The sequence below is a fragment of the Herpailurus yagouaroundi genome, unplaced genomic scaffold (assembly GCF_014898765.1).
Source record: "Herpailurus yagouaroundi ecotype Mexico unplaced genomic scaffold, PumYag 159, whole genome shotgun sequence".
NCBI classification, from domain to species: domain Eukaryota; kingdom Metazoa; phylum Chordata; class Mammalia; order Carnivora; family Felidae; genus Herpailurus; species Herpailurus yagouaroundi.
The window spans coordinates 77,493,028-77,507,799 of NW_024412400.1; the positions used below are offsets into that span (position 1 = coordinate 77,493,028).

Here is a 14,772-nt window from a genome sequence, read left to right on the forward strand (position 1 = left end):
AGAGAGGAAGTTCAGGGCCTTGGGAGAATCTACAAAGGGAGTGGGCACACCTGTAACTGCTTTCATTTCTCCAAATCATGTGAGACTCATTGAAATTCATCTCCATCCAGGGAACAAACTTCCTTCCTTTATTCATTCATCCATTTGTCCATCCATCCACCCATTCCCCAGTAAGCCAGGTCCTATGCTAGGTGACACTAGGGAAGAAGCTGAAAGGGACGCCTGTGTGGCTCAGTCAGTTAAGCATCTGACTCTTGATCTCAGCTCAGGTACTAATCTCATGGTTTATGAGACTGAGCCCGCATCGGGCTCTGCCTGACAGTGCAGAGCCTGCTTGGGATTCTCTCTCTGCCTCTCTCCTGCACTCTCTCTCAAAATAAACATTAAAAAAAAAAAAAAAGCTGAGAGAGACCCTCCAGCCTGAGAAGTTTATAAATGATAGAAATGCTATTTGTAACATTTCTCTACTGTTGTTTTGGCTCCCTTTCCTACAGGCAAGGGAAAGGACAAAGAAATGGCTGTACTAATCAAATTGTGGGACCAGTAGAACCTTAAAAAGAAATCAGGGCCTATCAGCACACTTATCTCTCTGTGCACAAATTGCTGAAGAAATGTGGGAAGTGGGATGAAGGGTGAGATGATATCCAAGTGGACAGAAGCTTCTCGAAGCCTCATTCCTTTCCAAGATCAGGCATTCGCTTTAGGCACCCTTCAACGAGGTGAAGAGTGTATGTGATACACGTAGAAATCTGTAAATGACGTGCCATGCAGGAATATATTTACAGAGCTCTATAGTTTATAAAATGAAGAGTCCATTTCTTTTAAAAGGGGTGTTCTCACAGAAAGCTGTAGAACAGTCACTTGGATAAGGAGGAGGTTATAGAGCCTGTGATTCTCAGGAATCCCAGGAACCCACCTGCAGTGGCCACAGTCATGGGCTGGGTGGTTCCCCCCCCCCTGTGACTGCCTGCATTGGGCACCCTGGTCCCGGGATGGTCGTCCCTTGATCTGGCCTTGGCCCTCCAACGTCTCTTGTTTTAGCTGCTGTTGTCAATTTACATTCACTGATCATACCTACTCCTGGGGAAGCCTAAGAATTTCTCAAACTGGAGGCCTCCCGTGCTCCAAGAGCAAACCAGTGTATGCTTTGAATTCACCTGTTAGCAACACAAGTTAGCATCATTCCAAAAGGTTTGCCTTAATTATCCCCAACAGGTGGATTGTAGATAGCATATTTTCTTTTTGCATCTGTGCATTTTCTAAATTTCTTTCAAATAACCACAGATTCCATCAGTAACAAAGAAAAATAAACATTTCTTTTTTTTTTTTTTTTTTTTTTTTTTTTAGTTTAGTTTGAGAGAGCCAGAGTGGGGTAGGGGCAAAGAGGGGGTGGTGGTGGAGAGAATCCCAAGCAGGTTCCATCCTGTCAGTACAGAGCCCACCGTAGGGCCCGAACTCATGAACTGTGAGATCATGACCTGAGCTGAAATCAAGAGTTGGCTGCTTAACCAACTGATCCACCCAGGTGCCCCAAAAGATAAACATTTCTTAAGGATTGCTTAAAATGAGAATTGGCCTGTAAAGTGACCCTTCTTCACTTCAACTGAAAAACAAGCTCCATTTGTTTCTCTCCTATCTCTCCATCCACTGTCACTGTAAGCAAGGCTGTCACTGTCTTCATCTGCCCTTCTTCCCTTATCCACTTACTATCTTAGTCCCAGCAGCTGCCCCTTTTGCTGTCTCTCTGTCCCCACTTCCTCCAGCACCAACCCACTTTAGAGGAGATGGGAAGCTGGGGTGTGGCTTTCCTGCCTTCCCAGAGCAAACAGCCCAAGAGAGAGGCTGTTGTCAATAAGGAGGAGCTCTCTTATTGCATAGTAGCTAAGCCAAAGCAAAATAAATAAAAGCATATTCACATTTCTCAAACCACTCACAGATGTGGCCCCCATGGGATTTCAAAGAACCCTTCACAGACTTGCCTCCCGAACCCACACAGCAGCCCTGTGAGGTAGGTCAGTCTCCATTCCTATCTGCATGCAGGGACCTGGAGGAGTTTGGCACAGGGCACGTGGGGTCGAGTCCAGAGTGAGGTCTCCCGTTAGACCTTCCCTTTAAGATGCTTGACGAGCAGAGCTGCCTGAGTGACCGGCAGCAGAACTGACAGGCCAGAACAAACGAGGCCCCAGGACGCAGCCAGACAAGGCACTGGGCTGTTGGGAGCCTGGCTATTTCTGACTTGCCCTACTTAGGGGCTCCCTTCCCAGGACTGTTCCATAATCCAAGGTCGTTTGACATTTTGCAATGTGACATCCATGGGACGCTGCTGGAAAAAACCCAGCTTATTCATACGTCCACGTGCCTTGAGGAAAAAGGTGAGGTGACGCTTTAAAAAAGCCTGTAGTTGTAGCTTTCTTGAAGTCACTGGTGCCCATGTGTCCCGGCATGTTACATCTGCAACCTTGGGCACAGAATAGGTTGGAAGACTGTTTCGGTGTTTTCCATCAGAACAAGATCATACCGACACAACTGGGGCCTGTAAAAATAAGACAGGATATCCTTGCCAATCAAGTAGTAAAAATATCCCATTCTAGAAAAATAAATTGTATTATATCCTTAGGTTATAAAATTGTGGAGCAATTATTTCTAACATTACAGGAAAGTGCTTATGGTAAATAAGCATAGCCCACATCAACAACAATGAGATATAAAATTTTATTTACCACCTAACTATTTCCAGGTTTAAAGCAATGATAGAAAGGAGGTTAGAAAGAAATAACAGTTGTTGGCCCTGAATAATAACATTATGGATGGTATTTTTCTGCTTCTTAACACTTTTTGCACTTTCCAGATTTTATAAAATCAACATGTATTCCTTTGGTAATCTGGAAGAAAAAGTATTGAAAAGTCCCATGGTTTTAAGATGTAATGACTGTCCTCTTAGAAGCAACTTGCATTATTAAATGTTTGCCTTCAGGAAAAAGGAATCCAGGGGCACCTGGGTGACTCAGTAGGTGAAGCCTCTGACTCTTGTTTTCAGCTCAGGTCATGATCTCAGGGTTTGTGGGTTCAAGCCTGGCATCGGGCTCTATACTGGCAGCATGGAGCCTGCTTGGGATTCTTTCTCTTTCTCCCCCTCTGTCTCTGCCCCACCCCTGCTTACAATCTCTCTCTCAAAATAAGTAAATAAACATTAAAATTTAAAAAGAATTCATAAGCATAAAGTGCTGAATGCTCACAGCATTTTCTGTCTTGTCCACAGATTGTATGCTAGGACTATACATTGGAGTGGCATTAGTCACAAAACGTACATGCCACCACAGCTTTGCTCTTTCTCCCCCTCTTTGACTCTGTCCCCCCTGTACACACACACCCACATACACACACACACACACACACACACACACACACTCTGTTGCTTATTTTTTTGGAACCAATGAAGATAGGTTGTTTACCCCTTAATACTTCAGTGTGTATTTCCTAAGAACAAGCACATTCTCAGGGCAGTTATGAAATTCAACCTGGAGTAGTACTTTCATACTGTATCCATGGAATAAAATACTCCAATTATTCTGTACCTTTTTTTTTTTTTTTTTTAATTTTCTTTTTTTTGAACGTTTATTTATTTTTGGGACAGAGAGAGACAGAGCATGAACGGGGGAGGGGCAGAGAGAGAGGGAGACACAGAATCGGAAACAGGCTCCAGGCTCTGAGCCATCAGCCCAGAGCCTGACGCGGGGCTCGAACTCCCGGACCGCAAGATCGTGACCTGGCTGAAGTCGGACGCTTAACCGACTGCGCCACCCAGGCGCCCGTTCTGTACCTTTTTTTATACTAGGCTGTGCATTTGCCAGATTATATGAGGCTTTCTTTTCCACAGCATATACCAGCTTGCAAGCAGTGTGGGTGGAGTGATTAGGGAAGAATTATATAACTGTAAGCATGTAGCAACATTATTTTTTTGGATTAATTGGGCCATTTATCTTTAAGCTCCTACCAGTAAAATTGTCTTGAATTATGGGGCTACTCATCTTTATCAAGTCTATTTTTTGAAAACCCTCCACGTCCTTCATTGTAATTGATGAGGTCCTACTAAAACATCAGACCAAGGAGATTGGACAGAAACCAATAGCATCTTTGGAAAACCAGAGCTTGTCAAACGCTGCTGATGGCTCACCTCTCTGGATGGGCAAGTGACCTCAACTTCATTCGGAGAATCCTGAGCTTATACTTCGGGCCTATTGTAGACCCTGTAGAGAACACCAAGGAAATGGCTGCAACTTTATCCAAGTCCTGATTAAATCTTGCAAGCAGACTCACTTGGTGGTATTTCTGAAAAGTTGCAGGTTCACTGGAGAGAAGAAATGAAGTAAGTGGATATAGATTGCTAACGAAAGAAAACAGTTTCAAAAGCTACAAATCACTCATAAGCAGGTAGTCCCGTGACCCCACAGTCTGCTGGATTTCAGAGGATTGCATAAGTGAGGCTGCTGGCCCCAGGAATGATGAAATATTATGGCATAAGAGAGGCATGCTCTGCCTACTATATACCGGATAGCATCCTCATTTCTTGACACATGTCTCCATTCCCCTGAAAAATTCTTCAAGATGACTATTATCTTCATTTTACAGACAAGGAAACAGATGCTTGCAGAGCTTAAACTCACCCAGGTCACAATGCTTCTCAGAATCAGTGCAGGGATTCAAACTCAGTTCAGAGTTCAAAGTTACAATCTTTCCATTAAACTGCATTGCTAGATGCATATGTATATGTTTAGCCCAACTAGATACTAATTTAGAAGTTATGCTTAAGCAAATATTTTTTTCAGTCATGCCTCTCAAATAAAATAGCTAAATCCTAAGTTCCAATACTTTTTCCTATGTATGTGATGCTTCCTACAGTTGGAATCTCAAATTGAGCCTACGGAATATCCACTGGGGAGGTTCACTGGGTCAGTGTCCCTCTAGGGATCTGGGGAAGTAGACCATGGCGAGCCCCCTGGCTCAGAAATGGGAGACTTGCTCTAGAAATGAATCATCAGTTTGGAGGTGGGGATTAGGGTGAGGGGGTGTGTGTCACCCCAGCCTCACTAGAATCATGTGTTGAGTCCTGGGAGGAGCAAAAGTGCCACAAGTAAAACTAATCCGAAAGGTACCCAGATTTTAGTTTCTAAATACCATCCTCGCTAAAAGGAATGGGTAGGAGGCTTCCGGGAGAAATGGTTGATTCCAGGGCTAGGTCAGGGAAAGTGCAAAGTGCTCCTGCAACAAGCCGTATGCCAGAAAGTAAGGAATGCTCACAGAATGGTGGAAATGTTCAAAAGAATACAGAATCACTTCACGTGAATTAGGATGGCGAAGAAGTGTTGATGAGGATATGGAGAAATTGGAACCCTTGTGCACTGTTGCTAGGAATATAAAATGGTACGACCACAATGGCAAATGGTATGGGGTCTCTTCAAAGAATTAAAAATAGAATTACCATATGATCCAGCAATTCTACTTCCGGGTATGTGCCCCAAAGAAACGAAAGCAAGGTCTCCAAGAGATATTTGCACACCCATGTTCATAGCAACGTCGTTCATAAGAGCCAAGAGGTAGAAGCAACCCAAATGTCCATCAGTGGATAATGGATTATCAACATGTGATACATACAATGAATATTATTCAGCCTTTAAAATGAAGGAAATTCTGTCACATGCTACAACATGGATAAACCTTGAGGACATTCCGCTAAATGAAATAAGCCAATCACAAAAGGATATATATTGTTTGGCTCCATTTATATAAGGTGTCTAAAGTAATCAAATTCATAGAAACAGAAAGTAGAATGGTAGTTATCAGAGGCTGGAGGGAGAGAGAAAAGGGAGTTGTTGTTCAATGGGTATAGAATTTCAGTTTGCAAGGTGAAAAGTTCTGGAGATTTATTTCACAATAATGTGAATATTCTTAACACTACTGAACTGTATACTTATAAATGATTAAGATGATAAATTTTACATTATATGGTTTCATCACAATAAAAAATGCATTTTAAAAAAAGGGTGCAGACCCAGTTTGAAGAGCTTCTAATGGCCAGATTTGAGACAATTTAAATATCAAAATAAATAAATAATGGTAGTAACTAATTATAAGTCTCCATTAATAAAATAAAAATCCAGGGCGCCTGGATGGCTCAGTCAGTTAAGCGTCCAACTTCGGCTCAGGTCATGATCTCATGGTTCGTGACTTCAAGCCCGGCGTTGGGCTCTCTGCTGTCAGCACAGAGCCACTTCAGAACTCTGTCTCCCTCTCTCTCTCCCATTCTCTCAAAAATAAACATTTAAAATAAAATAAAAATCCACGAGTCCATATTGATATAACCAAATGAATGAATGAATAAATGGGAGGAAAAGAAAGCTTTTCCTAAATGATGAATTTGAAAAATCACCATTCAACCATCATAGTAACAATCCAACCACAAAACATCAAAACTGTTGGGTAAAAGTTTCAGGAATAATGGGACATTTTAGCAATAATGGGTCTCAAAGTACCTCCCTGCAACATACTTACTAATACCAGGGAAAAACAGTAACTTCATAGTGGAGAAACTGGGGGGAAAAAACACCGTAATAAACTGATCCAAGTTAATGAAATGAACCAAAGTGTGGGCCTCCTAATAGGACACACGGAGCCAAACATAACGTCACTTCTATGCAGTTTTTGCCAGAGATGCATGATCTGAATGTCATCATGAGGAAGCATCAGACAAACCCAAATGGAAGACATTCTGAAAATAACTGACCTGTAAAGTCAGGAAAGTCGAGGAAAGATGGAAGAACTATTCCTATGTGAAGACTAAAGAGACAGGATAACCAACCTCAGTCAGTGATCCTGAATTGGATCCCTCTCCAGGAGCAGCTGTGGAACCACAAGAGTGCAGAGACTCAGGAGGGGGTGATGGCACCCTGCAGATGGCAAAACCCCGTGGGGGTAGATGGAAGGCAGGAGAGGGAAGAGACCTCTTGGAGCTGGTGAAGCTTGTCTCTGAGTACAGGTAGGACCCCCTCTTCCACCTGGAGGGATGTCCAGAAATACACGGGGAGGCACAAACCAAGGTATTGGGTTCATATAAGAATAAAGGGAACAAGAGCCAGCGAACTATGGGTTATGACCTATAATAGGAGCCAGATGTTTGTTTCTGGTAGTAGGTACACTAAACACCCTGGAAACTCCTAATGGTGGATACAATTAAAGCAAAAACAAAACTAAAACCCTTTTGAATCACACTGAACTAAGAGGAAAGTAAAGAATACTGAGGAACCTTAAAAATATGTGAAGGCAGAAATACTGAAATCCACTTTTGTTGGCCTTTTTTCAAAGTTAGTAATGAGTTTTCTTTTTCAGTGCAGTGCAATCAGACATGAAACAAAGCCAGTCATGGAGGGGAGTTGAATAGGAGACTCTCTGGGGAGGGGTGAACTAAAAATGATTTCAAAGTAAAACTTCCTACCACCTAAGGGGACAGAAACAATCCCTATCAAAAATCCCAGCTGCCTTTTTTTCTTTTTTCTTTTTTTGCAGAAATTGTTAAACTAACTTTAAAATGCATATGGAAATTCAAGAGACCCAGAATAGTCAAAACAACTTTGAAAAAGACCCAACTTAGGGGATTCACACTTCCTGATTTCAAAATTTGTTAGAAAGCCACAGTAATGCTATAAGCTACATGACAATGTGTACTTGCATAAGGATAGATGTATAGATCAATGGAATAGAATTGAGAGTCCGGAAAGAAGCCCTTTCATTCACTGTCACCTGACTTAGGCAAGGATGTCAAGACATTCACAGAAAAAGAATAGTTTTTTCAATAAATAGTGCTGTGACAACTGGATATCCAAAGGCAAAAGAATGAAGTAGGACATCCTACATCATTCTATATGCAAAAGTGAACTCAAAATGGATCAAAGACCTAAGTGAGACCTAAAACTATCAAGGATTTGTGTCCAGAGTACATAAAAAATTCTTGCAAATCAACAATAAAAAGATAATTCAATTTTAAAGTGAGTGAGGGGCCCCTGGGTGGCTCAATCATTAAACATCTGATTTCGGCTCAGGTCACGATCTCACGGTTTGTGAGCTCGAGCCCTGCTTCGGATGAGCCCCACTTCTCTCTCTCCCCCTCCTGGGATTCTTTCTCTCTCTCTGTCTCTTGCTCACTTGTGCCCCCTCTCTCTCTCTCTCTCTCTCAAAAACTATAAAAATAAAAATAAAATAATAAATGCCTGTTTTTAAAAATAAAAATAAAGTGACTAAGGCACACACACAAAAAAACCTATACCCGATGTTTATAGCAGCTTTATTCAGAATTATGAAATAGCCAAAATGTCCTTCATCAGGAAAATGGATAAACTGTAGTACATTCAGACAGTGGAATATTATTCAGTGCTAAAAGGAAATGAACTAGCAAGCTATGAAAAAAAATGAAGAAAACTTAAATTCTATTACTAAGTGAAAGAAGCCACTCTAAAGATTAAATACTGTATGACTCCAATTACATGACATTCTGGAAAAGGCAAAACTATGGAGACAGTAAAAAGACCATTCCCTGCCAAAGGTTAGGGAAGAGAAGGATATTATAGGCAGAACACAGAGGATTTTTAGGGCAGTGAAACAACTCCATGGTCCTATAATGGTTGATATATGTTCTTACATGTTTGTCAAAACCCATAGAATGTACACCACCACCAGTGAACCCTAATGTAGGCTATGGACTTTGGGTAATGATGCGTCAATGTAGATGCTTCAGCTGTAACTGTGTATGCCACCCTATTATCAGGTTTTGATAGTGGGGAGGCTGTGTGTATGTGGGCGAGAGGGTATATGGGAGATCTCTGCACTTCCTGTTTAATTTTGTTGTGAATCTAAAACTGCTCTAAAAAATGAAGTCTATTTAAAAGGGAAAAAAATGAGGGCACTCGGTAGCTTAGTCAGTTGGGCATCCAACTCCGGCTCAGGTTGTGATCTCCTAGTTCACAGTTTATAGTTTGTAAGTTCGAGCCCCGAATCGGTCTCCCTCAGGGGAGCCCACTTTGGACCTTCTGTTCCCCTCTCTCTGTGCCCTTCCCCCCACCTCTCAAAAATAAGTAAAAGGGGAAAAAATGAATAAAGGACCTGAATAGACATTTCCCAAAAAAATATCTAGAAATGGCCAGTAAGCACATGAAAGACTCAATGTTATTAATCATTAGGGAATTGCGAAACAAAATCATGAGATATACCATAATGCCCACTAGAATGGCTACAATAAAGAAGATGGATATGTCTGTGATAAAGACATACAAAATGTGACATATACATACAAAATATCACTCTGCCTTTAAAAAACAAGAGAAATCCTGTCACAAGCTATAACATGGATGACCCTTGACGATACTATGTTAGGTAAAATAAGCCAATCACAAAAAGATAAATATTGTAGGATTCCACTTATATGAGGTATCTAAAGTAGTCAAATTCATAGGGACACTAGAATGGTAGTTGCTAGGGGGAGAGGGAACTGGGGGAGTTGTTATTTAATGGGTATAGAGTTTGATTTTTGCAAGATGAAGAAGTTCTGGAAGTGTTTCACAACAATGTGAATATACTTTACACTACTAAATTGTACACTCAAAAAATGATTAAGATGGTAAATTTGATGTTGCATTTTTCAATCACAATTAAAAAGAAAAAAATTTAAAGACAGATAATAACAGGGTTGGCGAGGATGTGGAGAAATTGAAACTCTTACACATGGCTGGTGGGAATGTAAAATGGTGTAGCTGCTTTGGCATTTCCTACAAATGTGAAATGGAGTTATCATATGACCCAGCAATTCCACTCCTAGGTATATCCCCGAGAGAAATGAAAATGTATGTCTATGTGGAAATGGAGACACATATTCATAGCAACATTATTCATAATAGCCTCCAAAGTGGAAATAACCCGAATGTCCATCAACTGACAAAAGAATAAATAAAATGTGGTAGTGTGAGCAGAATGGCACAGTGGGAGTGAGCTGGGCTCATAACCCAGAGGTCATTGGATTGAAATAAAATGGGACATATCCATACCATGGAATATTATTTGACCATAAAAAAAAATGAAGTATTGCTATAGTATCCTGAAAACATTAAGCAAAAAAAGTCAGACACAAAAAGACCACATATTATATCATTCCATTTATATGACATTCTCAGAATAGGTAAATCTATAGAGACAGAAAGCAGATTAGTGGTTGACAGGGGATGGGGAGGAAGGAGGAATGAGGAATTACTAACAGGTATAGGGTTTCTTTTTGAATTGATAAAAATGTTCCAGAGGGGCACCTGGGTGGCTCAGTTGGTTAAGCATCAGACTCTTGATTTCAGTTCAGGTCATGATCTTGTGGTTTGTAAGCAGTGTGGAGCCTGCTTATGATTCTCTCTTCCTCTCTCTCTTCCCCTCCCCTGCTTATGCTCTCTCTCTCTCTCTCAAAATAAATACATAAACTTTAAAAAAATGTTCTGGAATTAGATGGTAATGACGTTTGCACATTTTGTTAATATACTCAAAACCACTGAAATGTAAACTTTAAAACTGTGCGTTTGATGGTGTGTGAATTATATCTCAATTAAAAAAAAAAAAGGTTATAAAGTAAAAAAGAAATACATCTAAAACATGGATACAGGGAGAGTCACCAGGAAGGTAATATTCTTGAATGTGACTATATTTGTACCCATAGTCTGGTAAGACCAAATAAACTTAGGGCACATACTCTGATATTATTTTCCTTTTCTTAAATTGTAAAAATACTAAACACTAAATCTAATAGTTTACCTTGCAAAAAATAGAAGGGTAGAGATAATCTCACCATGTAATAGAGTAACCATTTCCTTTTTTTTTTTTTCTATATATTCTCTGATTGGTGATGACTTTTCACAAGCAAGACTAAAATAAGAACAACTGAACATGAATAAAATAGAGACGTTAAGGTCTCTATCTGAATCGAGAAAAAAAAAAAACCCTCTGCAGTTAGGAAGTCCTAGTTGGGAGAAATTCACTACATAAAATTAAAATTTCTAAGACATGTAAAGCCAATATGTAGTCAGTTACTGGCATGAATAACCAAATTTTGTAGGTCACTACTTCTCATAGAACTGCACAATTTTCCTTGCTATTTCTTAGAGTCTCCAGATGAGGTCTCTGCCCAACTTCCTTACTGAGGATCACAGCCCATAAACTACCTGACGCTGGTTGTTCAAGATGCTCCCCCTAGCCTTGCCCTCCCTGAAAATGTAGCACCACTGGGTTTGGGGACATCGGTGCTGAAAGGCATGTGATATTGGCCAATCACTTGGCCTCTCTAAGCCTGTGTTCTTATGTATATAATACAGATTATAATACCACCTCACAGGGTTTTAGTGTGAATTGCATTAGCCAGCATGTGTAATGTGTTTAGTTCAATAAAGAAAGGCTGTTGTTATTATCATCCAAGGATACATTAAAAAAAAAAGTCACCTCCAGACCACCAGCACACTCCTTCTCTATTCATCTACATGGTGAACCTATAGGCAATTGCCAGTTTCAGATGACATTCTAGTTGGTCCTCTATGGGTGAAGCCAACAGACAACCCAAGTGCCTAGTAGATAACAGGACCCCCAAAAAATGTTTCCTGAGTAAATGAATAAAATGAACCTCAAATTTCTTTGAATTATTTCCCCCCTTCTTCCTGATTATAAAATTAATTGATGAAAATGATTAACTATTTTTAAACTCTATATATACAATATCATATAAAATTGAAAAGTAAAGAGAAGCTGAATAAAGCACTCATATTCCTACCACCCAAAGGCCAGCTAACATGTTAGGCATATTTCTTTTTCATTTTTTTTACATTGTTGAACTAATTTTGTACTTTATAAAATTTAATATCCTGGATTTTTCATTTAGCACATTATAAGCATTTCATTCAATATGTTGCAAAAATTAACCTATGAATAGTATTTTATTATATAGGAATATTTAAGTAACCATTTTCCCATTGTTAGATTTTTAGTGTGTTTCCAATTTTTTATTATTGCACATCACATTTTCTGAGTTTGAGAAACATACATTTACATGTTTATATATATGTATATTATGAGCGCATAAAACGATTGAAATATGTGTGTGGGGGTGAGTGCCTTTAGGTGTGGGATTGTTGGGCTGGGGCAAGTATTTGCACTTTTATGTTATATATTTCTTTACTGTATAAATCCTTCACAGCAAGCAAGGATGACTTTGGTAATTAAATGTTTAAACAAAGGAAGGAGGAGAGGAAGGAAGGGAAGGAGAGAGGAGGGAGAGGGAGAGAGGTGGGAAGGAAGAAAGAAAGGAAGGAAGGAAAGAAAGTAAATCCCTGTACCAATTCCATTTGTACAGAGCCTAGAAGATCAAGAACCGTGAGAAGCAACTAAGAAAAATGCCCCCTTATGTTTTTGTAGAACAAAGATAAGTACAGACCTATAAGTAAGAAAGTAGATATATTTGAGATTTAATTTCTCCAGTCAAAAAAGGAAATAGCAAACTGTGAACTACCCCAGCCCAACTTACTGATTGATTTTGGATTCTGTGGTGTTTCCAGCTCTGTCTGTCAATCTGATTGTAATGGATCCTCTTCTTATGTTCTTGTTCCAAGTTATAATGTCCACAAAGTAATGATATACTGCAAAACAGGGAGAGAGCACAGTAAGAGAGAGAGACTCCCAACTGCTCTCCTGATAGGTCAGTTCCTAAAAACCCAACCTCCTTCATAACTTGAGTTTCTTGTTCTCTTCCTCTCTAGTGTCTCTGCAGAGATCTGGGCAGAATTTTCTAAAATTCCTTTGCATTCTTTTTGGTAAAGATGGCCTGCATGATGGCAGAATCCAGTGGTCTCCAGTTGTCATGTTTGGGCATCACAGTTGGAGTGGTATTCCACCTTATTCACTGAGGTATCATGGCCTACTGCTGAGTATGATTGGTTCACTGCATTCCCTGCCTTTTAAAATAAAGCAAGCAGGTGGCCACGTAGAGACCCTCCATGGCTGACAAGGTTGTCTGCAATCTGGGCCATGTCCACCAGCCGCCATCATCTCTTCCCCAGTCATGCCACACCATGTGTGTCGCCTGCACTGCCAGGCTGCCTCTTGCTCCTGGGCCTTCTCCCCACTCGAACACTCTTACTTTGCCCCCTTTGCCAACTCATCCTTCAGGTTTTGGCTTAGTCACTTCCTCCAGGAGACCTTCACTGACCCTTAGACTAAGTCAGGTTTGCCTCTTTGAGTTCTTCTCATGCTCTGGTGTTCACCCATCATTAGCACACTTACCTGTATTTATGAAATACATGAAAAAAATGATAATCAAAAAAGTGGTAAATATATGGGTACATGTATACAAATATTGCCTGAGAAATATAGAAGGGGAAGGAGGCTCAGGAGATGTTGGTCCCACAAAGGAATAAGATCCACCCTGGAGTTGCCATTTCATGGCCCACTATTACTCAGGCACTTGCCTCACTTGGACCAGGCAGACAGCAATCCCTGGGCTGCCACACATGGCTCCAAAGGAGGAAGGAACCCCACTGATCTGCACCCTCTTTTATAAGAGTTGCTCCTAAGAAAAGTGAAAAGGGGGACAAGATTGTAAGACATCCATCTGCCCAAGAAAATTCCTACTTCCCAGGGCATTAATCATCTGCTGCCCCACTTAGCCCCCATCTGGAATACCCAAGCTCTCAGTGTCTGTAGAAGGTCATCATGGTTGCTTTGGAGCTGAAACTGACCTACAGATGTAGCTGACACCTAATTTTACCTAGCTGAAATGTCATGTCTTTTGGAGGGCAAGCAAATTTTCTGGAAGATCTTAGTGAGTAAAATGGCCATCTAAGGGGTGCACGGCTGGCTCAGTCAGTAGAGCATGCCACTCTTGGTCCCAGGGTCATGAGTTCAAGCCCTGTGTGTGGCATAGAGTATACTTTAAAAAATTTTTTTTAATTAAAAAAGTAAAAAGAATAGCCATCCAATGAAGCTAATAATTACGATTTGTTGAGATTTAATCCTTAACCCAGAAGATAGGCATTATTACCTAGCGGGACAATGAGACTCAAAGAGTTTAAATGACTTCACCAAGGTCACACAGCTACTATGTGATAGAGTCAGGATTCAACTGAAGTCTTCCCAGTTCCAAAATACACACTTTAACATGCCCTTCATTTGCCAAGAGGTAGCCAGGAAGCTGAGACTCAGCCATTTTTTAAAAAGAAGGGGTTTGGGGGTTGCCTGGGTGGTTCAGTCAGTTGAGTGTCTGACTCTTGGTTTTGGTTCAGGTCATGATCTCACGGTTTCGTGGCTTCAAGCCCCATATCAGGCTGGCAGCACGGAGCCTGTTTGGGATTCTCTCTCTCCCTCCCTCTCGGCCCCTCCCCCACTTACACTGTCTCTGTCTCTCTCAAAATAAATAAACTTAAAAAAAAGGGGGGGGGGGTTTGGGCAAAAGCAAACAACCACATCCACCACTCACTGCAGAATGGTTTCTCCTCGGCTGTGTCAAAGAACGCTTTAGTCATAGGAGGTTCTTTCTGCTTTAAATACTCTTTCCAATTATCAGCATAATAGCCTGTAAAGCAAGTTGGAAAAATGTGACATTAGCATGTATTCTATAAATGTAAAAGCAGCTGGGGAGGTAGTGAGAGCAGTGAGTTTGAGCCCCCACACCACCAAGACAATCTCCCTCATACCCACCCCTGTGGGGGTGGA

General features: G+C 40.8%; 1 protein-coding gene across 3 annotated transcripts in view; it reads right to left on the reverse strand.

Annotated features, from left to right (window-relative positions):
* Window positions 1-1,447: 1,447 nt before the first annotated feature.
* LIPH (lipase H) overlaps window positions 1,448-14,772 on the reverse strand; it is a 46,341-nt gene continuing 33,016 nt past the window's right edge. Inside the window, exons 7-10 of one of the 3 annotated variants that reach the window (XM_040481001.1) lie at window positions 14,537-14,632; window positions 12,590-12,701; window positions 4,175-4,348; window positions 1,448-2,533 (exon numbers count right to left, since the gene is read on the reverse strand). In XM_040481001.1, the coding sequence (XP_040336935.1) occupies window positions 2,446-2,533; window positions 4,175-4,348; window positions 12,590-12,701; window positions 14,537-14,632 (470 nt within the window). In that variant the 3' untranslated portion in view covers window positions 1,448-2,445. Of the gene's footprint in view, window positions 2,534-4,174; window positions 4,349-12,589; window positions 12,702-13,208; window positions 13,631-14,536; window positions 14,633-14,772 lie in introns of those variants that run through there. The other 2 variants (XR_005792285.1, XM_040481002.1) reach the window with 2 other exon arrangements.